The sequence below is a fragment of the Rhinolophus sinicus genome, chromosome 18 (genome assembly GCF_057876585.1).
Source record: "Rhinolophus sinicus isolate RSI-liver-muscle chromosome 18, RSI-T2T, whole genome shotgun sequence".
NCBI classification, from domain to species: Eukaryota; Metazoa; Chordata; class Mammalia; order Chiroptera; family Rhinolophidae; genus Rhinolophus; species Rhinolophus sinicus.
The window spans coordinates 19,309,799-19,336,294 of record NC_142518.1 but is presented as its reverse complement, the minus strand read 5'-3'; the positions used below and the strand labels follow the sequence as shown (position 1 = coordinate 19,336,294).

The following is a 26,496-nucleotide window of genomic DNA, read 5'->3' as shown; positions in this document are numbered from 1 at the left end:
TTTGTCTTTGTTTTACATGATATTGTATATGTCACCTATAAATCTGATAAAGAAATTTGCTAATTTAAGGTTTTAAAAATTCTTCTTTTAAGTAACTGTAAACACACACTTGATATTTCTCTGAATGATATTAACATACAATTCAAAAATATATTCCTACACCACGGTGCCAGCTCTCCTGCCCAAAAAAGTGAGAGCAGATCATGAAGTAGTAACAAAACCCAAAAGGTTATTTTTCAGAAGAAATGAACTAGATCTTCAAACTTCAAGTAGTAATATATCCAAAACCAATACTAGCCATGGTGTTTAAGATTTTTCCCTCACTTATCATGAAAACACTTTGTTTCTATTTCTGACTTAATCCAATTATCTCACCAAAAATCAAAATAGGGCATTACTTTAAATGTTAATGGAATTAAGGCAAAAATGTTAAGTTGAAATCAATTGTTGCCTAAAAAAAGAAAATTTATATTTTATGATATAAATATATCTAGTGCTGTATTGAAGAAATGAAGATGATTACTATCTCTAAGTGAAAATTGAGTGGTTTTTCACTCCAAATTATACTCATTGCTATTACTTATATAACGAGGTTGGTTGTAGGGTAATTAGTAAGTAGTCAGCTAATGGTATTCCTGGAGATCAGGATAGAGAAAAAGAGGAAATCCATGTATTATGAAATTTAAAACAAAACTCCAAAAGTCTAGAAGTAACGATTTGAGCAGTCGAAAAAAAGGAGAGTATGGCACTGAAAGTCAAAGTCAAATATTTACATGAGGTCAAAAGAACATTTACCCCTTTTTTTTCCTCCTTTAAATCCATGCAGAATAAGCCAAAGATTCAGGAGCTTCCAAGGAAACCAAGCACTCAATGGAGAATGTGCTAGTGCTAGTAGAAACTGCCTAAGGATCCAAGAAAATACTTAAAGTGGTTCTTACCACTGAACAATAGGAAGATAATATAAGAGATGGTACTGCTGCAATGCACACAGAACAGAATGATATTTTCAACTGAGAATAAAAGGTTTTAGATATCCACACATTTTACATTTTAACATTCTGTATTTAGGGTAACCGTGTGTGTGTGTGTGTGTGTGTGTGTGTGTGTGTGTGTGTGTGTGTGTGTATCCCTCTTTGCCCATCAAAGTTCTGGGTTGTACCTGTTTTATCCAAGCTTGTGGAAGATTGTATTAAGATCCCCAATTCTTCATCCTTCCTTCTATCCCTACGCTTGGCTATATAATTTTGCTATGATCCTCTACTCTAAGTGGGATATACTTTCCCATCCCTTGACTCTAGGTTTGGCCATGGACTTGCTTTGGACAAGACATGACCCACACAGATGCTTGAAATAGACTGGATATTTTAACATTAGAAAATTAGGGCTCTTTCAGTAACTGAGAGTCAATGAAAAAGCTGTCGCTTCTACCTGAGATTTAACCCAGGGTTGGGGAAGGAATATTTGACAGAACATGGAGGAAAACATCCAACTTATTCAATGGTTTTTCATGCAATTAAAAGACTGAAACAGGAAAATATTGCTTCTTTTGTCACCATCAATAAGAAGAAAACTATCCAAAAGAGTGGGATTAGAGCAGGGGAAATGCCACACGTATCTTACAAATTAGAAATATGTCCTGTTAAAACTATCTATCTATTCTGTAAGACAACTGGGAATAAATTTCAAATTCACTGTTTTATCCTCAGTGCTTGGTATAGGGCCTGTATATAGGGGTTGCTCAATAACTATATGTGAGGATTGAATACATTGATTGTTGGAAATCATGCTAGAAAGAATGTGTATTCATTATGTATTTATTTTATAAATAATTGTTGAGAAATTACTGTGTATCATGTCTTATGGCAAGTGCTAGGCACATAATGGTGAGAAAAACGAATAGGTAAGTCACAGGCCTGGTTGCAAAAAACAGAATAAGTGAAGCACAAAATAGGCAGATGATGCTAAGTGCTATGGAGAAAAGATACATCATAGAAAACAGATGGGTTGGGATGAAAGGTCTGAAATTTTAAAAAGGTCGTTAGGGGAAGGTCTCACTGGAGGAAAAGAGGGGGCATTTGAATAAATTTTTTAATGAGGTGAGAGTATATATAATGTTCCAGGTACAAGAAAGGGCAGATACAAAGGTCCTGAGGCAGGACTGTGCCTGATGTGCTTCAGACCTAGCAAGGTGACTAGTGTAGCTGGAGCAGAATTAGGGAGAAAGAAGACTATTAAGTGAAGTGTTCAGATAGATCAAGAGGGCTAGGTCTTGTTGGACTTTCTAAACCGTAGTTAGAATTTTGGCTTTAATTTTAAGTAAGATGGAAACACAATGATTTTGAGCAGAAAAGTGGGAGAATATAACATGTTTTCAGTGAATCCTCTCCAGCAATTGTGTTGAGAATATACTAGTGGGTGGAAAAGGCAGAAGTCAGGAGAGGGGACTTACAGATTTCCAAATAAGAGATGATGGTGATCCAAAAAAGCAACATTCCGTGAAATAAGTTACCTGGAGAACTTTTAGAGAACATGCATGTGTGTTTTTCACTAATGATTTTGAAGCTGAAAATTTGAGAGGAGATACATTTGAATAATTCTATTTTTAATGGTACTTCATAAAATTAAAAATTGCCTTGTTCTTCCCACTCTGTAATGTTCTCTCTTCTTACAGACAGAATATTTAGATAGCTAAATATTCTATATGCATACATGTGGTTTGAGTTGTCTATACCTAAAATTCAGCGATGTATGACTCATTCCTTTATTGTCTTCTAAAATAACTCTGAAAAATATAAAATTTAGGCCCCAAGTAGTCATAAAATATCAATGAGTTACAAGAGCCTTACCTAAAACTATTTATTTGCAGGGCCAAGTCGTCAAGAATTACTTCTGACTCCCCTAAGGTCATGAGGGGGCAAGTGTGAAAAAGGTATCCAAAACAGATGAGGGATCCAGTCTTAAGATTAAATCTACCCATTTTGATTTTGAACTAGTCTCAAAGATTTTCCTTTAGAAAATAAAATGGAGAAACATCAAATAGCAATGATAATTGGGGTGAAAATCACATTGTTTTAAAGATCTGCTATTACAATGTATGCATATTCTAAGAGAAAACATTGCATCCTGGGAAAAGCAAAGTGGAGAGTTGGAACTCCAAAGGCCTATTTTCAAATTGTAGCATCATCACTTTCTGCAGAGGTTTGAACCAAACGTTTGATTCAGTTTTAGAATTTCGTTTTTCCTCTCTAATATGGTAGTAATAATATCTTCCTCAAGCCATTACTGTATGAGGATTAAATAAAAAATAAATAATGCCTATAGAAGGGACTTACATGGTTCCTGGAATATGGCTTTTTTATTCAATTACCTTGCTTTCTGTAAAACAACAAAAAATTAATAATCTTAGGAATGGAGAAGTACTGAAGCCAAAAAGGGCATTGTTCTTCCCAAACCAAGTAAGACAGGAACTGAAGGAGTCTGCTGCAGAAATAGCAATGAGAAATGTGGACTTGAGGCTCCTTTAGACTATAAAGAGATTCTAGTTAACCTAATTAAGATAACTGGACCTTAATTGACCTAAGGGAAACTCCCTGTGATAAAATTGTGAGAACACATAGATTTGTGCTGACTGCTTCTTAGAGAATGAAACCTGAGGGCATATTCAGACTTACAGGGTTATAATTGATTCTGATAGAAACTTTAATATAGAAACTTTAATATAACCACAGCAGAGAAAAAAATTGGACATTAGCATACATGCCATTATTATTGTTATCTGCATATTCTCTCTTATTGAAATAAGACAGGAGTTTTAAACCAGTACATGTATCAATTTTTGTATTAGTCATTTATTAATCCTTATCTCTAAGTATTATTTATAATTTGTAAATGTTTCTAAGCCAGCAGATCCTAGCATTGATTTGAATTTTCTCTTGAAATGATTGTCATTTGCATTTAATTCCCCAAGTGCCCCTGCTGTCCTGTCCTGGGAATGTCCCTGTCGTATAATGTCCTAGAGGCGACATTGCAAGAGAGGTGTGTAAAAGTTTTTCTGTGCTCTAGTTGAAAATTGTCAACACCTCCAATGCTATGGAAAATGAAGTGATTGTTACAAATAGGACTCTTCAAGTCCAAATTTGCTTGATGTGGCCCAATTCTCAGTTTTCCCCTTTCAATCACAGAGTTAATGTTTCTTTGGGGGGGAAATGTCTTAAGAAAACTGCAGAATTTGCTGCTACATCAAAAATCAACTTGGTTACTATTAAAATTATATTTAACAGAGTTGCCATATACAAGCTTCTATTTTTCGGTTGGCTATACACAGATGTGGATCTAAAGGAGGAAGTGTGTGACTTTCATCTTCTCTTGATAATTTTACGTTGATTACAAATTATATAGATGGAAGGAATGTGAAATAAAGTATAATGAAGGCCAAGAAAAGAGGGGGATAGCATAGTTCAGTGGCTGAGAAAACCAATTTTGGAATCAGAAGGATGTGTTCAAATCAGAGTTTTTCAACATATTAGCGGTGTGACCTTTGGTGATTTAACTTCTCTAGATTCATTTCCTGATCTTAAAAGGATGCTTAATACTCATATATCACTAGGTTATTATAAAAATTAAGAAAATATATAAATTTCTTGTCACAATGTCTTGAACATGTAAGCACTCAAGCATTATATTTGCTCAATTATGTTATTACCTTTCTTTATAATAATGAGAAGCCCTCAAGTATTGTTATTATTACTTAGTTGTTGTGGTGGTGATTATTACCGTAATTATTAAGAAAAGAAATAAAACAATTGACCCGTGATGTTCAATATTCACTCTTTGCTAGTTTGAGCTCAGTTTCCCTCTGGCCCACTCCTTTCCTAAGAATGAGGAGTGTGGTTATAGATTACAAAAAGTTTAGGAAAAAGTTTCCCCATTGTGCTAAAAAATAGAGCTTCAGGCTGATCTGAACAAAGGAGTTGGAACAATATTCTCTTGGAACAATATCCTCCCCCGAGGATGGGTAAGTGACACAGACATAAGCCAAGTGCCTTATGGAGAAGACCCAACTACAGATCTCTGATTATTTGTACGATCCACAGCTCACTTGCTCCTGCTTCTTTCAGGGAGATGGGGGAGCACTTTCCTTGTCATATTATGGCAGGTATGGACTTGGTAATGACATAAGTGATTAAGCTTTCTTTTGTCTAAGATTCTGAGTTTCCACCCCCAGACACTTGATGAGTGAAAAATGTTTCTGGGGGACAAAACCTTTTATGGAAAAAATAGTGCTCTTTGCTCTAATTCCTAAGCCTCCATTTGTAAACTGGGCGGCAGTTTGCCTTAACGGTTATAGAATGTTGCTTTGCGATCGATCGAATCCTGGGAGATTCTTAAGAATCCTGCTGTTATCGCGGCTACCCTAGGCAACTGTGAGCCGGCTGAGAGGCTCACTTTGGAAGCCCACATTAAGAGAGTATGAGAGAGCAAAATGGAGGGTGGAGAGAATGAGATGGAAGTAAAGCACAGCGGGACTCCAGGGAACCCTACTGACCTCAAGAGCCACCAGGGTCCCAGTAGCGACGACTGCAACATCTGTGATTTTCCGAACCTGTCTTCTCCGCCACCGTCGCAGCCACAGCAACTTCAGTTGCCATTGACTCGTGAGGCGGGGCCCCACGCCAAGAGCAGGGCTGGGGTGAAGACGCCAGAGATCCCTGTGGTGAACAAGTGTCGTCGCCGTGTAAAACTTTATGCCCTGAATGAAGACCAGCTATGGTCCTATCTTGACACTGGATATGTCTACTCCGCTTACGTGGAACGTCTCCAGGGACTGTCACTACTAGTACGGTCAGACTTCGACGGCTCACTGATCTTGGAGTCAAAGATACATCCAAACACACCGTATAAGAAAAAAAGGGAGCTATTAATTGTTTGGTCTGAGGCTGAGAACCACGGAATGGCATTGAGTTTCAAGGACAAAGTAGGTTGTCATGAGATCTGGGAAGACATTTGCCGGGTTCAAGGTATAGAACCAACTGTCGACATCACACAAGACCTGTTGGATATTTCAGAAGAAGAATGTGATGAAATGTCAGAAACGGGTCGTCTGGTTGAGCTTCCTAACTGTGAACTCAATAACCTGGAAGAGATTGCTAACTTAGTTTCCATGGCTTTCGTTTCACCTACCGGTAAGGAAAGGCTCGCCTTGATCTTGGAAAATGAGGACTATATTCAAAAACTACTGCAACTGTTACACACTTGTGAGACCCTAGGAGACATTGAAGGCTTACATCAATTGCATGAAATTATTATAAGAATCTTATTCCTCAACAAGACATTTCTGTTTGAGATCATGTTCTCTGATGAGTGTATCATGAATGTAATGGGATGCCTTGAATATGATCCTGCTTTGACTCAACCAAAAAGGCACAGGGAATTCTTGACCCAACATGCAAAGTTCAAGGAAGTGGTGCCAATAACAAACTGTGAACTTAGGCAAAAAATACATCAGACGTACAGGGTACAATACATTCTCAACATCATTTTGCCTGTACCATCTGTATTTGAAGACAATTGTCTTTCTAATCTTAAAACTTTTATTTTCTTTAACAAGGTTGAGATAGCCCACATGCTGCAGAAAGATAGCAAGTTTTTGCCTCAAGTTCTTGCACAGTTAAAAGATAAGACTACAGATGATGATAAGCGGCGTGAATTTATATTTTTTTTCAAGGAATTCTGTTCATTTTCTCAAACATTACAGCCTCAAAGCAAGGATGCACTACTCAAAACATTGACACAATTGGGAATTCTTCCTGCTCTTAAAATTGCAATCAGCCTGGATGATGTGCAAATAAGGTCAGCTGCTACTGACATATTTGCTTGTCTAGTGGAATATAATCCATCGGTGATTCGAGAATTCATAATAAAAGAATCCTTGTGGAATGAAGATTGTAACCTTTTCATTAATTTAGTAATTAAACAAATGATCTGTGATACTGATCAAGAGCTAGGAAATGCTCTTCATTTAATGGGACTTCTTCGTTCTCTACTTGATGCAGACAATGTGCTGGTGACACGTAATAAATGTGAAAGAAGTGAGTTTCTACATTTCTTCTATAAACATTGTATGCATAACCTCATAGCGCCACTTTTGGCCACCACTTCAGAAGATACATGTGAAGAGGATGATATACTTGGAACTGACAAAAACAGCAAAAATTGCCTCAATAATTATCAAACAGCACAGCTGCTTAGCTTAATTTTAGAGCTGCTCACATTTTGTGTGCAACATCACACATATTACATAAAAAACTATATTTTGAACAAAGACTTGCTAAGAAGAGTCTTGATCTTGATGAATTCGAAGCAGACTTTCCTGATCTTGTGTGCTCTTCGCTTTATGAGAAGTATCATTGGCATTAAAGATGAATTTTATAATCGTTACATCATCAAGGGAAATCTTTTAGAGCCGGTTGTAAATGCTCTTTTGGAAAATGGAACTCGGTACAATATGTTGAATTCAGCTATTCTTGAACTATTTGAATACATAAGAGTGGAAAATATCAAGTCTCTTGTTACACATATAGTTGAAAAGTTTTATAAAACACTTGAATGGATTGAATATGTTCAGACATTCAAAGGTTTGAAGATGAAATATGAACAAGAGAAAGATCGACAGAGTCAAATACAGAAGAATTTGAATCTTGTACTGTATAAGAAAATATTTCACAGACGTGACAAAGTCTGTGAAAAGGACGAAACTTATTATAAAGAAAATATAGGGAAAGGAGAAGCAGTCATGCAACCACTGGAAAATGATTTTCAAGTTCATTGTATGGAGACTAAAATAACAAAAGAAAATAAAAACAAGGTAGATATTCCTAAAAGAACAACTTCTGGTGACTACAAATTTACTTTTCCCCATTCTGTTGGTGCTACTAATGGAACAGGTAGCTCAACTGGTAGTAAGATAGTTGGCTTAGTGGATTATCCGGATGATGATGAAGAAGAAACGGAAGATGAAACACCCCCCAGGAAAAGACCACATCTAAGCCCATAACATCTTAATGGAGACTCACAACATCACTAAAGTCTACATTACTAATATTCTATAAACATCGATTAGCTGAAAAGTCTGAATCCAAAAGCTTTCTCATGTGAAATCACTAGTGTGCAATAAGTAACAAATATGTTCAGTGTTATCATCTAAAAGAGTTTAGTTCTATAAAATCCAAACTTCCTAAATCTTAAAAAAAAACAAAAAAAAAAACAAACAAAAAAAACCTAACCAGAACTGACTGATAACATCTTAGCAAGAAAAGTCTTAGTTTTGGGGGAAGGAAACAGGTTGATAACATAGCATCAATGTAGTTTTATATGGAAAACAAAGCCAATTAGAAGCTGTTTACATTTCTATGAAGATTTAGCAAAAATTCAGCCTTTTGGGTAATTGGAGGGAAGTAACTTTCAGTGTGTATTTTCATAAATAAAAAAGCTGGATTCAAAATGTGCAGTTGTTAATGTAGTTTTTCTTAGATAAGAGATGCCAAGAATCAGTCCAGTGGTATTCTAAAAGGGTGTCCTCTAGGGCCTTGGGAGTGGGTAGAAGAGCATGCTTTCAACTGTCTAGATTGTGGAAGATACTCGGAAGTCATTTTCTGTTCATTATTAAAGGTGTGTCTGACTCCAGAGCAGCAGGTAAGTTTTAAAGTGTAATTCACAAAGACTAACATACAAAAAATAGTGCTGATTGACATGGCACTTAATATCTAAAAACCGTTTTGGACCAAGAAAGTTTCTTAGGAGTCAAATTCCATATACAGTACATGAAGTCTTTTTCTATAAACAAACAAGGGTGTAATATGAAAGGTGCTTTGTTAAAGAGTGAATGCAAATAAATTTCTAAAAATAAATTGCAGCAAATAGTTAACAGGTTTTATTTTTAGAGGAACAAGTTAACTGGGTCCATTTATCCTGAATTAACTTAAATTGAAGCAGTTTCTCTTATTTTGAAGATGTTAAGATTAATTTTAATTTTGACCAACACGGGCTGTCTGTGTAGATGTGAAGTAGAGTTTTCCAGAAGACAGATATTTATTTTGTATTAAAAATACCACTGTACTTCTTTTGTACCACTTAGTAATGATATTCATACTGAACTATACAATTTAGGAATTAAAAAGTGACCCTGTAATTCCAAAAATAAAAGAGACCATTTTACTTTATTTATTTATTTATTTGTTTGTTTGTTTGTTTGTTTGTTTATTGCCAGATGGCAGAATTTTATGGTTTTATTAAAACACAGTTTGCGCACAAGCTGTTTATTCATTTTCTTCACTGGGCAGCCTGGCATTTGGAGGGATTGGTGACTATGATGGGCTGCTGGGCTGCTCTTTCCACCATGGCTTTGTGGTTCTCTGAGGGCACGTTCTGAGCAATCTCAGCACAGTAAGATGTGTTGCACATCTGCAGCACTTCAAGCTCTTGACGTTGTGGACCAGGAATACCCGAAAGCCACTGGGCAGCATGTGCTTTGTTTTCTTGTTATTCCCATAACCAGTGATGGGCATCAAGATCTGGTCCTTGAATCTCTTTTTTCTTTTTTGGCCCTTGAATCTTCTGCGCACCCCCACCCCACCCCCCGCCCCCGTCAATGCCTCTTGGTCTCCGCCAGCTACACTTAATTTTGACATAACGGTCAGACTGGTGCCGGATGAACTTCTTGGTCCTCTTTGTGGTGACCTTGGACTTCATGAGTAGTCTGAGACAGCAGTCATAATACCAAGTAGGAGATGGGTGCCACCTCCGTAGGCAGCGTTGAGGAAGAGCAAAAAAGAGACCATTTTAAATGTACTATTGTGCCAATAGGAGACACAACTTATGGAAAACTAAGAGACTATTGTGTAAGAGCTACAAAAAGTGTGTATTCCTAAAATGACAAGTAATCATTTTACCAGATATAGTCTGGTAAAGTGTGGACATGACCTCAGGAGATGTCATCAGACATTACTGAGGACATGGCACACCAGGGGAACTGCATTTTCATATCTCTCAAACCACGCTAGTTATGTATTGTAATGGGATTATTCAAAGTCAAGTGACTTTGTGAGTGTCCACATTATGTCAAAAAAGGCAGTTTGTTGGGGCAGCCAGATGGCTCAGTTGGTTAGAGCACGAGATCTGACCAACAGGGTTGCCGGTTCGATTCCCACATGGGCCAGTGAGCTGCGCCCTCCACAACTAGATTGAAGACAACGAGCTGCTGCTGAGCTGCATGGGATGGTGGGCTGTGCCCCCTGCAACTAAAGATCAAAAAACAGCGACAGGACTTGGAGCTGAGCTGCGCCCTCCATAGCTAGATTGAAGGACAACGATTTGACTTGGAGCTGATGGGCCCTGGAAAACCACAATGTCCCCCAATATTCCCCAATAAAGAAAAAAAAAAAGGCAGTTTGTTTAAAAAGCATTTCAAGTTTTCGTTCTGGCTGGACTGTCATGGGGAATGTTATCCATAGTACACACGTTTACATGCATACACAGAATGTTGCTTTAAGAAAAATATACTTCACTCTTTGTTTTGGTGGGAGTAGGCCCAGTTCCTTAACAGAGCAGCTATTTACATCTAGACAGAGAAGAACAATTTTTTGATGCTCTTTCTTCTTCTGTTCCCTTCAGCTAGTTTTAATCAACCATAAAAAAAAATGGACACTGTAGGAGAAAAAAGTGAATATTTGCATTTGTTGTTGTATTGTCCTCAGTGAGTTTGTAAGGCAAGACAAGGGAGGGCAGAAGGGTAATGGGAAGTTAGGGGGAAAAAGGGGAAAAAAAAAAAAAGACAGGCATCCTGTTGAGCTGTGTAACCTCCATAAGCCCTTCTCTAGTCTCAGCTACTTAATGTTAGAGAAACAACATGACAAGCAAAATGGTACAAAGCCAAATTGCCCATCAGATGGCATAACCTACCATTAAGGGAACATTTAAGAGGGCAACAAAACACAGAAGAGCAATCTTTACTGTCTACACACTGAGTGAAAAATTGACCAAAATGTTCAGTCTCTCTAGATATTTTGTTTGAGAAGATACCATGTCAAAAGTGTTTAATTTCCTCTTTAAGTTTTTTAGAAGTAATTTAAAAATGCCCCTCAAGTGGGTTATTTATGAAATGAAGAAACAATTTGGATGGCTCTGTATTTACAGTAACATTCAGGTGATCATTTTTGGAGAGGTGCCCTGGGTTTGTCAAGGTTTTGGCTTTTAATACATGATTTCCGGTAATTTTTATGGCTTTGTGATTTTCTAAAAACACCAACAAGGGGAGTATGACATAACAAATAAAAGCTTCATATTCCGACAGCCCTTGATAACAATGCAAGCTCTGACTTTTACCAAATCCATGACCTTAGACAACTTACTTATTTTTTCCTCTGGCCACAATTTGTCCATCTTGTCTTAAAAATTAGAAACTACATGTAAATTACCAAGAATATAGTTAGTACTCGTAACAACCTTTTACTGTGTTTCACCGAAAATAAGACCTAGCCGGACAATCAGCTCTAATACGTCTTTTGGAGCAAAAATTGATATAAGACCCAGTATTATATTACATTATATTATGTTATACCCGGTATTATATTATTATGTTATATTGTATTATATTATATTATATTATATTATATTATATTATATTATATTATATTATATTATGTTATATTGGACCCGGTCTTATATTATAGTAAAATAAGACCGGGTCTTATATTAATTTTTGCTCCAAAAGGCGCATTAGAACTGATTGTCCAGCTAGGTCTTATTTTCGGGGAAACACAGTAAAACTGATTATCATCAGCACCAGCGGTATAATAATTTCCAAGAAATGGGGGGGGGGGCTAAAGCCAGGTATAAGCACTTATATCACAAGTTATGCTCATAAATCAATCCTATATTCTGGATTAAATTGATAGCAACATGAGAAATTAGAAATAAATTAGTTCAATTCTGGTTGGCAAACAAGTCTACATGTATGCATCGTGCCCTGCTGAGACACAACTAAAAGAAACAGCATAAAAGTGTTAAAAGAAACCTTCATAGCAATGAAGACAGTCGGGGGGAGTGGTGTCTGGGTATTAACCAAGGAATGAGAGATGTCAGGAGTGAAGAGTGAAATTGAAATTAGAAGAGACAGAGTCAAGGGGGGGGGGTGTATCGAAGATTTATAAAAGTGACAAGAGCCCATAAGATCTATTGAAATATTAGGTTGGTGCAAAAGTAATTGCAGTTTGAAAGGTTAAAAATAATTGCAAAAACCACAATTACTTTTGCATCAACCTAGTAACAGGCAAAGCTGAGGGCCCTGGCATGGATGTTGTTGCCTCAGAGTTAAGCCCTTCTCTTTAGGGTATTGAAAGATCCAAGATGCTGAAAGTTTAACAACCTAAGGTGCAGTCACTGTGTTTTCAAGAGAGTCTTGTTAATGCCTGTCTCCCACCCAAGAAGTACAAATCTCAAGAACACAAATGGTGCCCCTGGAAAGAAAGTCTTTACAATTAATTGGCAGGCCCATGAGGTAGTACCTACATCAGGCAGGGAACACAGGTTGAAAATGCTAGCAGGTAAATATTAATGTTGTCAGTTCAGTTAAAATAATGGCCTAGATCTTGTTTTGGAGGGTCTGCTAAATGCAGTCAATCCAATCTTCTTGTTTGTCCATGCCACCAGCATGGTGGTGTGACCTTAGTCTACCCCAATGGAATGTCTGAGATTGGGGTGATGATGACATCCAGAGGGTGTGTGTGTGTTGTAGGAGCTGGGACCATCCCCTGCTTTTCCTGATTGACCTCTTGATCTCTAAGATTAAGGGGAAAGGTTTTTAGAGCTACCTGGCTGGGGATGGCAGATGCAGCAGTCAATTAAGGTGATTGCAGCAGTTTGAGAGAAACACACCAGAATGTTTTCCTTGGGGAGAAAGGCTACAGAGGTAGATCTGAAATACAAGTGTCACTGATGTCCCTTCTTCCCCTGTACAGCCCTAGGTCCTAGATTGTTGCTCTCCCTCCACCTCCACAATACCTGAGAGTCCCTTGCCAGTAATTATAACTTTGTCCTTTTTTTCAATCATTCTCTACCCTCAACCAAACTTTTCATCTAGGCAGATCAGGTGTGAGAGGGACAAGGACATTTTTATAAAACCAGAATTAAGTTTGAATCATATAGGTCCCATTTGTTCCAGGCTTCCACCAGACAGAAAGCAACCAGGCTGGTATGGGGACAAAAATATGTCCAGGAACGATCAGGATAGAATCCTAAATTTTCAAAAGCGGTCTATACAATTTCCCATCCCTTTAGTCCTGATTCAATGACCAAATTGCCTTACTCTGATGTAGGGCTTCTCAACCACACCACTGTTGACATTTTGAGCCAGGTAATTTATTGTTTCAGGAGGCTGTCCTGTGCACTGTAGGATATGTAACAGCGTTCCTAACATCTACCCACTATATGCCAGCAGCACACCCCCAACTGTGACAACCAAAAATGTGTCCAGAAGAAGCTAAATATCCATCAAGGGGGCAAAATCAGCCTCAACTGTGAACCACTAGTCTCTGGAGTTTAATTCAAAGGCATCTTTTACTTTGTGGATATTGGGTCCACATCTACTAGATTGAGTCACCTTTCCCTTTTACCCTTAACCTAAAAGGGCCAAGTTCGTACAAGGGTCAGGTGCATAGCATACTTTCATAAAAAGAGAATGGACTTTGCTTGGAATTACAGAGATCCCAGTTCTGCTTTTCAATACCAGGGTAACTCTGGCATTATATTTGACACCTCTAATTCTCAGTTTTCTTATCTGTAATATATGGCTAACAACACTGTTAGAGCTGAAGTGTGTCCCCCAAAATTCATAAGTTGAAGTCCCAACTCCCAGTACTTCAAATGGGACTATATTTGGAGACAGGGTCTTAAAAGAGATAATTAAGTGAAAATGAGGTCATCAGGGTGGAACCAACTCCAACATGACTAGTGTCTTTAGAAGAAGAAATTTGAATACAGACGTACACACAGAGGAGAGACCATGTGAAGACACAGAGAGAATATGGCCATCTACAAACCAAGGGGAGAGGCCTCCGAAGAAACCAACTTTGCTGACACCTTGATCTTGGACTTCTAGCCTCCAGAACTGTTCAGAAAACAAATTTCTGTTGTTTAAGCTGCCTGGACAAGGGTACTTTGTAATGGCAGCCTTCGCAAACTAACATAAACACCTAATAGCAAGAAGTTTTGTGAGGATTAAAGAAATGTATCTTATAAATATCATAGAATTATTATGATAAAGAGTTCACAATTGAGATATGACAATAGCTTTCCTTTATTGAGCATGTACTATATGTCAAGTGCACGTTCCTAGGCAAATTACCTACATTATTTCTAATTTCACAATAAACCTGCAAGGTAGATGTAGTGGCCATGAGAATGCCCCTTGTAGAAAGGGGGTATAATTGATCAAAATGTAGAACCCCAGCCACTACGCTCTTTGCCTCACTCTCCCAGGCCATGCTTCCTAGGAGCTGCTCCCAGCCAGTGCTTTGCATGACTGAGGGACTGGGAGATTGGAGACTCCTCTGACTGGAAACTGATTTGAGGACTTTCAGGTCTTCCTGAACATTCTTTAGACTGCATGGTGATCTAGGGGCCTTCTATCATTCCCTTTCTTCTCCACTTCAGGTCAAAACGTGTCACGATCTGATGTCTCTTCCAACCTCCTCTAGTTTGCTCTCCATTTCCTCTCACTGGCATTTTCCGTAATAAAATCCTTGCATGCGAAATCCTCTCCACAGGTCTGCTTTTTGGAGAACAGTATGTATTTTGACTCTATTTTACAGAGAAAAAAAGAGAGGCACACAGAAGTGTGTGCTCAGAATTGCATGACTTGTACTAGTGAGACTGTATTCAAGTATGTCTATCTGATTCCATAGACTGAGTTCTTTCTCCTACGTATAATGTGTCTTGAAATGTACGGTGAAAGTGCTTTTAACATTAAAACCGTTAGATGCTCCCACCATATGTCTATTACCAATAATGTGGAAATCTGAAATCAACATACCAGGTCTATGAACAACCTGTGCACACAAATAGTAACAGTGTCCCTCCTTCTTCTGCTTTACCCATGCTTCCAAAGGTCGTGTTAGGCTAGCACTATTTGAATTCTCCTCCAGGAAAACACAGCATGGTACTCTGCAAACCACTGTTATCACACTTACCACAGGAGTTGCTAAAGGGATAGCTAGTGAAAATTTCCCTCTTGCCTCAGAGATAAAAGAGAGATAAAACAGCTAACTTTCGCTTGGTGCCAAACACCGTCATAAGTACTTTATATGTGTGGTGGGATACTTTGACATTAAGAGTGGAGGTCCACATCACCTCTTCTCCTCATGCATTCCCCCATGCTAGTATTTTGTTGCTGGTCTGAGAAAAATGTTAGGAATAGAGGCCTACTTAATTTACTGAGATTAAGTTTCAGTCCCATTACACAATGGGGGCTTGAAATAGAAATGATGTTGAATTACATACAACTTGAAATTAAATATCTTGCACTTCTGAGTGTCTAGACTGAGTTTCCTAGCCACTAGCCTTGCGTCAACTCGTGTTTCTTTCTACCTTTCTATTGGATTGTTTGAATGTTCGTTTCCCTTTTCCCGTTTATTGCTTTGGAAGGTATTCTTTCGATTCTAATCTGATAGCTAGTTACCTTTAAATTGTAGCATGTACACTTCATTTTACAAAGATTAAATTTCATCAGTCTACCCTTCCCTGGAATCATAAAGGAAATCGTTTTCTATCCATCCCCCTATAGTATTTCATGTGATTGCTGTTTTCTTATATTTGACACTTTTTAGCTGTTCTTACTAGAAGGTTTTTGGTCTCCAAACTGTTGGAATAAGAAGCAAACCAAATTTGAAACACATTATTTGCTGGCCCTACCACAATGACTAAATTGAGCAATTATGTAGGCAGTATTTGGAGAAAACTGTGGAAAATTACTTTTGCTGGAGAGTTACTAAAGCAACCTTTTAGAAAAGAAGGACATATGAAAATGGGCTGAGGAACCTGATAAACAATAATATTTGTTTCTGCTGTACATGTTTTCAAAGATACCCTACAAAATCTGAAGAGTGCTTTAGTCTACCATATTTGGCAATGAAAAGCATACAGTATTTTTAGTGTATTTCCAAAGATTATGAAATATCAAAGTACTGTAGATATGCTTCATTCCAAAAATAAGATATTCTGTGGAAAACTATTCATATTTTTCTCAGATTTGAGTTATTATTCTTTAAATATAATTAAATTTTGTATGATTTCTACTGATCCTAAATATGAAGGTCCTTTTCAGTATGTAATAGATTACATATTATGGGTTAAAATCACACTACGTTAGAGTATAGAAAATATGCCAGTTTCCTTTAAATAAATACTTTTTTTAAAAAAAAGATTTTATTGGGGAAGGGGAACAGGACTTTATTGGGGAACAGTGTGTACTTCCCGGACTTTTTTTCCAAGTCAAGTTGTTGTCCTTTCAATCTTAGTTGTGGAGGGTGCTGTTCAGCTTCAAGTTGTTGTCCTTTCAGTCTTAGTTGTGGAGGGTGCAGCTCAGCTCCAGGTCCAGTTGCTGGTGCTAGTTGCAGGGGGCGCAGCCCACCATCCCTTGCGGGAGTCAAACTGGCAACCTTTGGTTGAGAGGACTCGTTCCAACCAACTGAGCCATCCTGGAGCTCAGCGGCAGCTCAGCTCAAGGTGCCGTGTTCAATCTTAGTTGCAGGGGCAAAGCCCACCATCCCTTGCGGGACTCGAGGAGTTGAACCGGCTACCTTGTGGTTGAGAGCCCACTGGCCCATGTGGGAATCAAACCAGCAGCCTTTGGAGTTAGGAACATGGAGGTCTAACCACCTGAGCCACCGGGCTGGCCCTAAATAAATACATTTTTGTTAGTTTTTCCAGTTTGATTGAGATATAATTGACATATAACATGGAATTAGTCCAAGGTGTGCAGCAGAATGATTTGATATATGTATATATTAAGAATTGATCACCACAATAAGTTTAGGTAACATCAATCACCTCACAAAGTTACAAATTCTTTTAGATAAATACATTTTTAATGATAGTATTATACATCATAGTTTTGCTTATATTCACTAATATTATAGACATAGGCGAAAAGTGTATTGCATGGAATACAGTTTAGAATGGCTGGATTTGTGTCATTATTGAAGTACTGTCCACCTATCAGGCTTTTCAGATCATTCATATAACCTCTCTAAGTTTCAGGGTATTTATCTATAAAATGATGCTTATACTATAAATAACAATGTAGGCAAAATTATAAAATTTTAAAACACCGTGGGGATGTTCATGAGTATTTTCCCCTTAGTTAATCTGACATTGTAAACATTGTTCTTTTATATCAAAAAGCTACTGTGGTTTCATTATTATTTCTCAAGTAAAGTATTATATAAGGGTATACAGATGTGTAACCCCATATTGATACCCTGAAATTGGACTCTAAGCAATGATTTACAGGAACTTCTTTATGTTTTTCTTTTTAAGGTATTCAACTTACATGTAAGACAATTGGCACATTTTCTTTTTTTCTATCTATATTCTGAAATTTATAAAATAATATTTAATACGTGAATATAGGATTCCTATAAAAATACCAACTAACAAGATTAAAATCTCTTTTTGCCATTACCTGAAATCTTAGATTTATCATTCCTACACTGTGCTCAGGAACTCATCCTTATCATTTTTTATGTACATGAATTTGGTGTTCCATGAATTTTATATAAATATACTCATAACAAATTCATATTATAGCTATACATATATGTATGTAAAAAACATATTTTATTATGTAACATAAAGAGATATTTTGTCTTTTCCATTCTCTTTCCCGTTCCTTGAGAAGTATCCTAAATTTCTAAGAGGAAATTTAGCCAAGTAGTTTGGGTGAGATTGACACTACCCCATCATCAGCCCTGAGGATGTATTAGTGTATTCCTTGACATTTGCCATTGATACATGGATAAATACACAACAAAAACAAAGCAAATGAAATGCATATGTTTCTAGGAATTATACTCTCTTCTTTCATGAGAACTACTTGAAAAGATTCTCTTTGCTATTGGATGCAAATGAGAAATGTGTTGCTTTTGGAGCTGATGGCAGCCATACTTTGAGAACAAGGTTAGAAACTTCCTGCAGAAGGAACCACTATCGAAGAAGCAAGGCAGATAATTGTATAGAGAGAAATTCATCTGCAACGTTTAATCCCTAGATCAAGCTGCTTCTGAAGCTTTACTTTTGGATAACTGAATAACCAGAGAAAATGTTTCCTTTGCAATTGAAGCTGACTTGGGTTGGGGTTTCTGTTATTTGAAATATTACAAGAATATTACAGATGAATTCTGTTAATCTTCAAAGAAATAAATTAACTCCAATGCTATTTTAACTGTCCCAAGGCACAGACAGAGAAAAGAAACCTCCGAACACTTCAAAAATTGGATTGAAATTTTACTAGGAAAAAAAAACAAACAGAAAAGGAGAGGCCCCAAAGAAAGATTTAATTCATATTGAAGCAAATTCCTAAATAGAATATCACCAATTGTAGCTTATCGGTGCATCACGAGCATTTTTCTAGAGAGTAAAAACATATTTTCATATTAATATTACAAATAAGAAAAAATATTAATTACACAGAAGGCTAAAAAATTATAAAATTTAATACCCATGTCTGGTAAAAAGTTAATATCTTGTTACATGTGTATAACATGTATGCATTTACTGATATATAGCCAATACTGATATATAGCCAATACATACTGGTATAGCATACAAGGTGGTGTGCAATTTGACTGGTTGTTCAATATTCATTGATAGAGGTCTGAGTCTGTTGGGTAGATGCTGTAGTATGTTTTGAATATCATTCCATTGTATGTACTAGTGTGTGTGTGTGTTAAAATAAAATGTGTTCTATATGTACATATGAAAATCAGCATTATATTTAATGGTACATCTCTAAAGGAATATCTATTATAGTCAAGAACAAGATAAAAGTGCTAATTACCAGCCATTATTTTCCACTGAACTGTGGTTCCTAGCCTATGCAACCAGATAAGAAAAAGTAATGAGAGCTAGCTATAAATATTGGGAACAAGAAAGACATGTTATCTTTTTCAGATCTTACTACTGTATACTGTGAAGATCCAAAGAATTTGAAAAACAAAAAGAGAATTCAGTGAGGGTGTTGACTACACAATTAGTAAATGATAACCAACAACTTTCCTTTATCCAATAATAAGCACAGTAGCTACTTAAAATTAAATGCCTAGTAATAAATATGATAAGAAATGTATAAAACCTATATGAAGAAAGCATTAAATTTCTTAAGATGTAAAATCCTTTAATAAGATTTTAAATAAAAATTCTTTAATAATGATATGCCCTGATTTGAGACAGGAAATTAGCATTGTAAGGAATTCCATTTTCCAAAAATAAAATCGTTAATAGAATGCAATTCGAGGATAAGTACTATGAGGATTTTTTTTTAAAAATAACAAAATGATTCTGAAATTCGTCTAGAAATATTACTAGTCAAGAGACTTTTATGAAAAGAATAATGTTAGAGGATGAGTTCTAGCAGATTTCAAACTATGTAAGTCCAGTTTATTGGAAACATTACTGTATTGGCACAGCAAGAAAGAAACATTTCAGTGGAAAAAATAAGATTTAAAGATTTATGTATGAGGTTTCTAATATGCTAAATATGGGGTAAGCTATGTTATGCAAAAATGGTGTTGGTTTAGCTGTCTAGAAGCTAGGAGAAAAATGCAGCTTCATTTCACATTACCTGGCTTCTTAAAATAAATTTTGCAGAAATCAAATATTTCAATAAAATAAATCATAAACCTACTAGAAGTTTATTTTGAAAGATTTTACTATTTGTAGATGGTAGAGGCCTTTTCTCACAAAATAATGACAGGAAATCCAAGTAGTGACAAAGGGAAAGACTGATACAATTGATGACACAAAAATGTTCTGTATTGGTGGGAAAAAGCCAGATATATATCCCTTTTTCTCTGGGTTATACTTTCTTTTTTACAATGAAAGTAGAAAAACACAAACGACTAAATTTAATGGTAGGTGAAAACATAAATTAACAGTTCACAGAAAATGCAATACCAAAAGCCAGTAAACATAATCACATACTCTGTGGCAAGCTGAAAAAGATATCCTCCCCAAAAGACATTCACATCCTAATCCCTGGAAAACTGTGCATGTTACTTTATATGGCAAAGTCTTTGCAGATATGATTAATTAAGGATCTTGGGATAGGAAGTTTATTCTGGATTCTACAGGTTGACTCTAAGTGCAATCACATGTGTCCTTATAAGAAGAAGGCAGAGGAAGATCTAACAGACACAAACAGAGAAGACAATGTGAAGACTGAGCAGAGAGAGATTAGAAATCTTTGCCTCCAAGATTGGAACGTTGTGGCCAAAATCCACGGAATGCTAAGCAGTCACCAGAAACATTCTCCCCTAGAGCCTCTGGAGGGAATTTAGCCCTGCTGATACATTGATTTGCACCCAATGAGATGAATTTTTGAAATTTTGGCTTCTAGAACTGAGAGAACTTTTTTTGTTGTTGTTGTTTTAAGCTACCCAGTTGGTGGTAATTTGTTACAGCAGCCGTGGTAAACTAATTCATGCTCTACTAATTAAAAATATAAATTAAAATAATAATGGGATGTTATTCTGTGCTTATCTCATGGGCAAAGATTTAAAACCTTGATGAAATATGGTGATAGAAGAAAAGTGGGGTACTTATATTCTATTGCACTACAGTTTCAACATATGCATAGAAATAAACACAACCCTTGATTCATACATTAACTTCTTGGAATTTTTTCTGCTAATGTATTCAAAAATCATGAAGAAACAAATGTACCTTGATATTTATTGCAGCATTGTTTAGAGTAGCAAATTCTGTAAGCTTACGTGTCCATCATTGGGTGAGTAGAATTACACTATAGCTATAATGATAATATTTATAACATAGTACGCACATATGTAAGATTACTTTAAATGAAGCATGAGTCCATTTATGCAGTTCATAGAAGGAATCTATATGAAAAAAAGCTTTTGTGACCTAGAGCCCACGCTTGAGACTATAAAGGAGTTTAAAGAGAATTTCTTTTGAGATATTTGCAGTAAGACTGATTCTTCCTCTCATTTTACCATTACACTTATCTCTTTGGAAGCAAAGGACGAAGGTATTTTTCATTGCTGGTTTAGTGAGCGAGGCTTTGAGGAAACTAGCTGAAGATTTTGAAAAGTGTCCACTGAAGTTTGGGGAACACAGTGGCCTGGTGTTTGACTCCTACCTGAGAATTCTAAAGAGGCTGTGGAATTATCCAGAGAGAAAAAGGGTCATCTTAAGAACAAACTGCACTTCCACCTACAGAATGAGCAAGGCTGTGAGCGTGTTTTCCACAAACTGGTATGTTGATATGCAGAGAAGTAGAGAGAAACGAGCTTGAAGACATCTAAGCAGCAACTTGGCCCAAAAAAAGATACCTGAAAGAGAGCTGAGGCTCCAGTCTGGAAAGTCTACAGGGTAGGCTATGAGACACCAAGAAATTTAAGAGCCATCACATACATCATGTGGATGAACTCTTTTCAGTGGTTCTTTGCCCAGCCTTAGGTAGTGTGTTCTCATGCAAATCTGCTGATCAGTAATCAGCTGAACACTTGAGAGGGACCTTTTGTAGATATCTGGAGTTCTCTCTCGGTACAATTCTCTGCAGTACTCTTCGCTGAGAATAATGGCCACCATGGTCTCCCTGAACTGTCACTTCCATCCCAGGGACCCTCCGGCGCAGTGCCCAGAAACTCTCTGGCCAGGAAACTCTCTCTAAGGAGTAAGCTTGGGTAATTCTAGGCCTCACCTTGTTTATGTCGCATATCTCCAGAATCTCTGTTCTTTGTTGACTGAAGAGCAGCAGTGTATTGCAACTGTTGTCTGTTTGGGGTGTTCCAGGCGAGAGGCTGAATCCAGTCCCTATTATTTCACCTTGGTCGGAAGTGCTACTCTAAAGTTTATAAAGTAGAAAATATACAATAAAATTCTAAACAAATGGGCGTCTTCTCCGTTTTACACATATGCCTATCTTCCCTCTGCTCCAAGAGACTTTTGAAATAAATTTCTAAAAGAATGAATCTTTTGTCCTCACCTAGTTCACTCCCTTCAGATCTCAGTTCACTCTTTCAAGATTCATTTTCTTCATCTCTCACTTCAAGGCTGTTTACTCACAATTCGTAGCATATGCCTCAATTACAATTTTCTTTTTATGTAAGCAGTCGTTTGGTTAAGCTCAATTTTCCTTCCTAGAATGTAAGCACTATGAGGGTGGGTGCCTAGGGTTTTTTGTTTTCCTCACTAATCTCTCCCCAGTGGCTATTTGTTGTACTGCTAGAGAACAGGGAACTGTCTCTCTTAATATGAGATATTGTAGAAAGGTCAAATGTAGATAGATATGTTCCATAGGCAGAAAGAACAGAGCTAAGGGGAGAGAGGAGGGAGGAAGGGAAGGAGGAAGAGAGGGAAACAAAGGAAGGAGAAGATAAGATCATTCTTAAGAGAAGGTGCCACTACAGCTCATTGTAATAGATTATAATGCTATTAGCATTGCTGGCAGGAAATAATCTTCACCCTGTGTTGCCATGACAGTTGTGACAAGGACCAAATATGGACAAAAATCCCATCTCCCAACGGGAAGGAGTAGTCAACAAAGGCCCACCCTGGAAAGACCAGTAACGCTACCCCTGAATAATCATATTTCATGCCCTCATTCGAATATAACCCTAAATTTCCTTTTTCTTCGGTGCAGTTGCTCTCTTTCTGGGCCTGCCCACTCCTGCATTTTGGGAGTGTATTCTCTTTCTTTCTTTTAATAAATCCACTGCTTGTTTGGCTTTGTTTGCGTGTCTTTTCATACGTCCTGGAATTCCTTCCTGCAATGATATGTTCTCCAGTAACAAATAGAGTCACACTGATGGAGAAATTTGAACAAAGGGAAATATTTCTTAAGGATAGGCCATCAAATGTATTTGTTAACATCTTCCCTATAAGAATTTTGAAAAACTATGTACCTCCCACATCTTTTAAGTAATTTCTGATATACTGTAAAAATCGTACTTTAAAATAAAACCATGACATTTTTTGAATTGCAACTGATGGAACTTAAATATCACTATGAGTTTTTACTCATCAACATCCATTGGAAAAAATGCATGAACAAGATCTTTACATTTAGAGATTTTATACTTTCCTTTTACCTCCTGAAAATTGTCTAATCAATTTTATGTTCGAACATGTTTTGTTGATCACTGTTAATGAAAAATGTACAAAAACTTAGAAATAAGACATTTAAGACTACACAGGACTTCAAATTGAAGTTCGATAAAGAGCATGTTTTTCTTTTTCATACTAAAGCATTGTCTAAATGTTCAGTTCAGATTATTGGATTCTTTAAAAAATTTTACCTTTGTTTAGATTACAATTTATTACTTATTAGGGTCTAGACTTTGTGAAGTTACATGTTAACTTATACAGGTGGTATTCAGTAGAGATGCATTATTTCTCAGATAGGATTTAGGGAAAATAATTCTAATAATTTATTTTTCCAGTAAGATATTGATGTAGGTGATGTTGGATCTGTCAGCAGTTTCTGAGTGCGGGCCAGGATCGTGTCTCGTGAAGCCAAAGAATGGAAACATGGACCAGGGAGAGGCAAAAAGTTTTAAAAAGAAGATAGTTTATTAGAAGCAGGAGAAGAGGTTGCAGCTCTCAAGCAGGAGGGGGTCCCGAATGGGGGGTGCCCCCTGACTGAGGCAAAAGCTCTTACTTTTATACCTTCCCTTGCCTGCTTGGGGAAGGGGAGCTGTTTGAAGAAGGGAACTTGTTTGAAGAAGGGAACTGGCGCCTTCTAATGAAATTCATCTACTGGGTTTGTTCTGCTTGCCCATCCTAAAGGAATGAGCAAAGTAACCCACTCTTATGTATCGGATCTGCTCCATTTGTCAGGCCAAAAGGAATTTTATGATTAACCTCAAGGCCTTGTTACATTATGTCCTGGAGTGATGGAGTGATTTCAAAACCTGAAGTTTTAGGATATGACTGTCTTTGTTTATTCCACCAGGGACCTCCCTGTCTATCTAGGGACATGCTAACTCTCCTGTATCAATATTAAAGAACTTGTCTCCAATTTAGCAACCATATTTCAGAATGCCTTTCTTAAACTGACAACATAACTGCTGTTTGAATTCTCCTTTGAATCAGCTTTCCCACATGCTGTTTCATTATTGAGTTAAATAAATATTTCACATGTGTTCATTTTATAACTTTAACTTTTGAAAGTTATTCTTGTAAAATCTCCAGCCCTAAGAAAACAAAAATATAGTATATATGCGGATTGAAATTATAATGTATTTTATGCCTGTGGAAATAATGATTGAAGGGTTATTTAAAAATAAAATTCAGTTTGAAGATACTGGCTTTATTAAGTGATTCATGAATCAGGCAGCATCCCGTTTAACAGTTAGAAGGGCACTCCAGTGAGATGTGCAAAATGGAAGGTTTTTATAGGCTGAATGAGGGTGGGATTAAGGTTTAAAAAGTCCTGCAAGGACACCTTCCCTTAGGGGAAGGCGAGGGTCTTATCAGGCAGATTGTCTCACTAGTGTTAATCAGGAAATTCCAGACTGATTGTTTTAAAATTCCACTGCTAGGAGAGGCTAAAGCTGCAATTAGGTTAGTTATTAAGTTTTAGTTTGCTGACTTGGCTTAGTAAAAGGGACTCAATTTTGTCCCATTGTTGTTTTTAACAAAGTTAAAATATACCTTGTGGATTTAGTTGTGTTACTGTAGTGGAGCAGAGTTTGCCTCCCCAAATGTGCCTCTTTGGGGATATTGACTATTTTAGGCTGGTTATTTTAAGAACCACCAGATAGGAGAGAAGTTCTGAAAACCAAGTAGAAGTTACCCTTTGTGAAGGACATTTACATTTGTCAGGGAAATCTTCTTCTGTAAGGGTGTCTCCCTCCCTGTACCAGGCCTCCCTTCACTATCAACAAAGAAGGCTAGGACTTAAATCTACATAACAACCTGCCTCTTGTCTACTGTGTGCTTTGCCTGGTCACCTCCCATAATTGACATCCCCACCCATAACATCTTCTTTTGTCTTTAGCTGAAGGTGTTATTTAAGGTGAAGCTTCTGCCATTTTGGTGAGTCACACAATTTTCCTTGGTCTCTCCTATGTATACAGGACATATACCTGTTATTGAACTTTAATTTGTTTTTCTCCTGCTAATTTGTCTCATTGAAACAAGGGTCCTCACGATTTTGATTTGATTTGTGACTATAGCTTTAGAAATCATTCCCCCCCACCCTCTAAAACTCTCATAGACCTAGCCTTTTCCCGATAATCGTTAACCCCTGAGGCTGCAGAAAACAATAGCCAGGACCTGACCTCTGTCGGGCCAAAGATAACATGTGGACCTAAGTTATGTTTCAGCACTTGAGCGCTAAGGTGGACCCACCCCTTGGCTACTTTTCCGTGAAACCAGACAGGGACACCAGAGCAAACCTCAGAGCTGTCCTCAAAACCTGAAGAAATGATTTGTTCCCCTTACCTCACCTCCAACCAATTAGCTCTCTACAGGACTCCCCTAGCCCACGGTGTCTTGTGATTTTGTCCTCTGTAATCTGGAATCTATATGCCATCAGGGAGACATGTCTGTCAAAGCACTAGTTTACCTGTTGTCTGGATTGGCACTGATCCTGTAATAAATTACTTCTTCCTCCACTGCAAACGCCTGTTCCTGCATTTATTTGGGCCAGTGCACAAAGGTAAAATAGACTCAAATATTGGGGTTTGATAACATCATGTCAATTTGATTATTAGACCAGCCAGGAAAACCTTGATGGGTAAAGGAAAAGTTTCACTCCCTGACATTACAATGATGGTTAGTATAAAATTGGTTAAAATAATAAGTATATTTTATATATTTATAATTATTACAAAGTAAAGTTTTGTGAAATCTGTACTTCCTCTTAAAATGATAGGAATTCTCCTCATTATTTAATATCTGTCAGCTAACATTTTATTTTTTATTAATGGATGGAAGAAAATATTACATATTTTACAAGATGAAATGATAATTGAATTTATAAAGGAGATGAATATTTCAGAATATGATTTGATAAAATAGGTTTTACCTTCATTATCAAAAGCCTATACTAAATTTGAATGAAATCAGATAATTCTATTATTTTTGAGTTTTATCCAGTGTATCTGGAAAATGTTCCATATGAACCTTTCAGTTCCATATAACAGTATTAAGAGCATTACCTAGTACTACTTTGGCTATTGGAGGTAATTTTCTTTCTGG

At 37.0% G+C, this 26,496-nt stretch overlaps 1 protein-coding gene and 1 pseudogene across 1 annotated transcript; both read left to right on the top strand.

Moving 5' to 3' along the window:
* Window positions 1-5,482: 5,482 nt before the first annotated feature.
* LOC109457526 (serine/threonine-protein phosphatase 4 regulatory subunit 3B-like) lies at window positions 5,483-8,053 on the top strand. The gene is made up of 2 exons (XM_019750492.2): window positions 5,483-7,220; window positions 7,380-8,053. The coding sequence occupies exons 1-2, from the start codon at window positions 5,483-5,485 to the stop codon at window positions 8,051-8,053; spliced, it is 2,412 nt and encodes an 803-aa protein (XP_019606051.2).
* Window positions 8,054-9,785: 1,732 nt separating this feature from the next.
* The window catches only part of LOC148754567 (PRL-1 phosphatase-like), a 30,403-nt pseudogene continuing 13,692 nt past the window's right edge, over window positions 9,786-26,496 (top strand).

Coding starts and splice junctions, on each gene's coding strand:
- LOC109457526 (XM_019750492.2), top strand. CDS start 5,483: ATGGAGGGTGGAGAGAATGAGATGGAAGTAAAGCACAGCGGGACTCCA. Junction 7,221..7,379: donor AAACAGCAAAAATTGCCTCA/ATAATTATCAAA, acceptor TCCTGATCTTGT/GTGCTCTTCGCTTTATGAGA.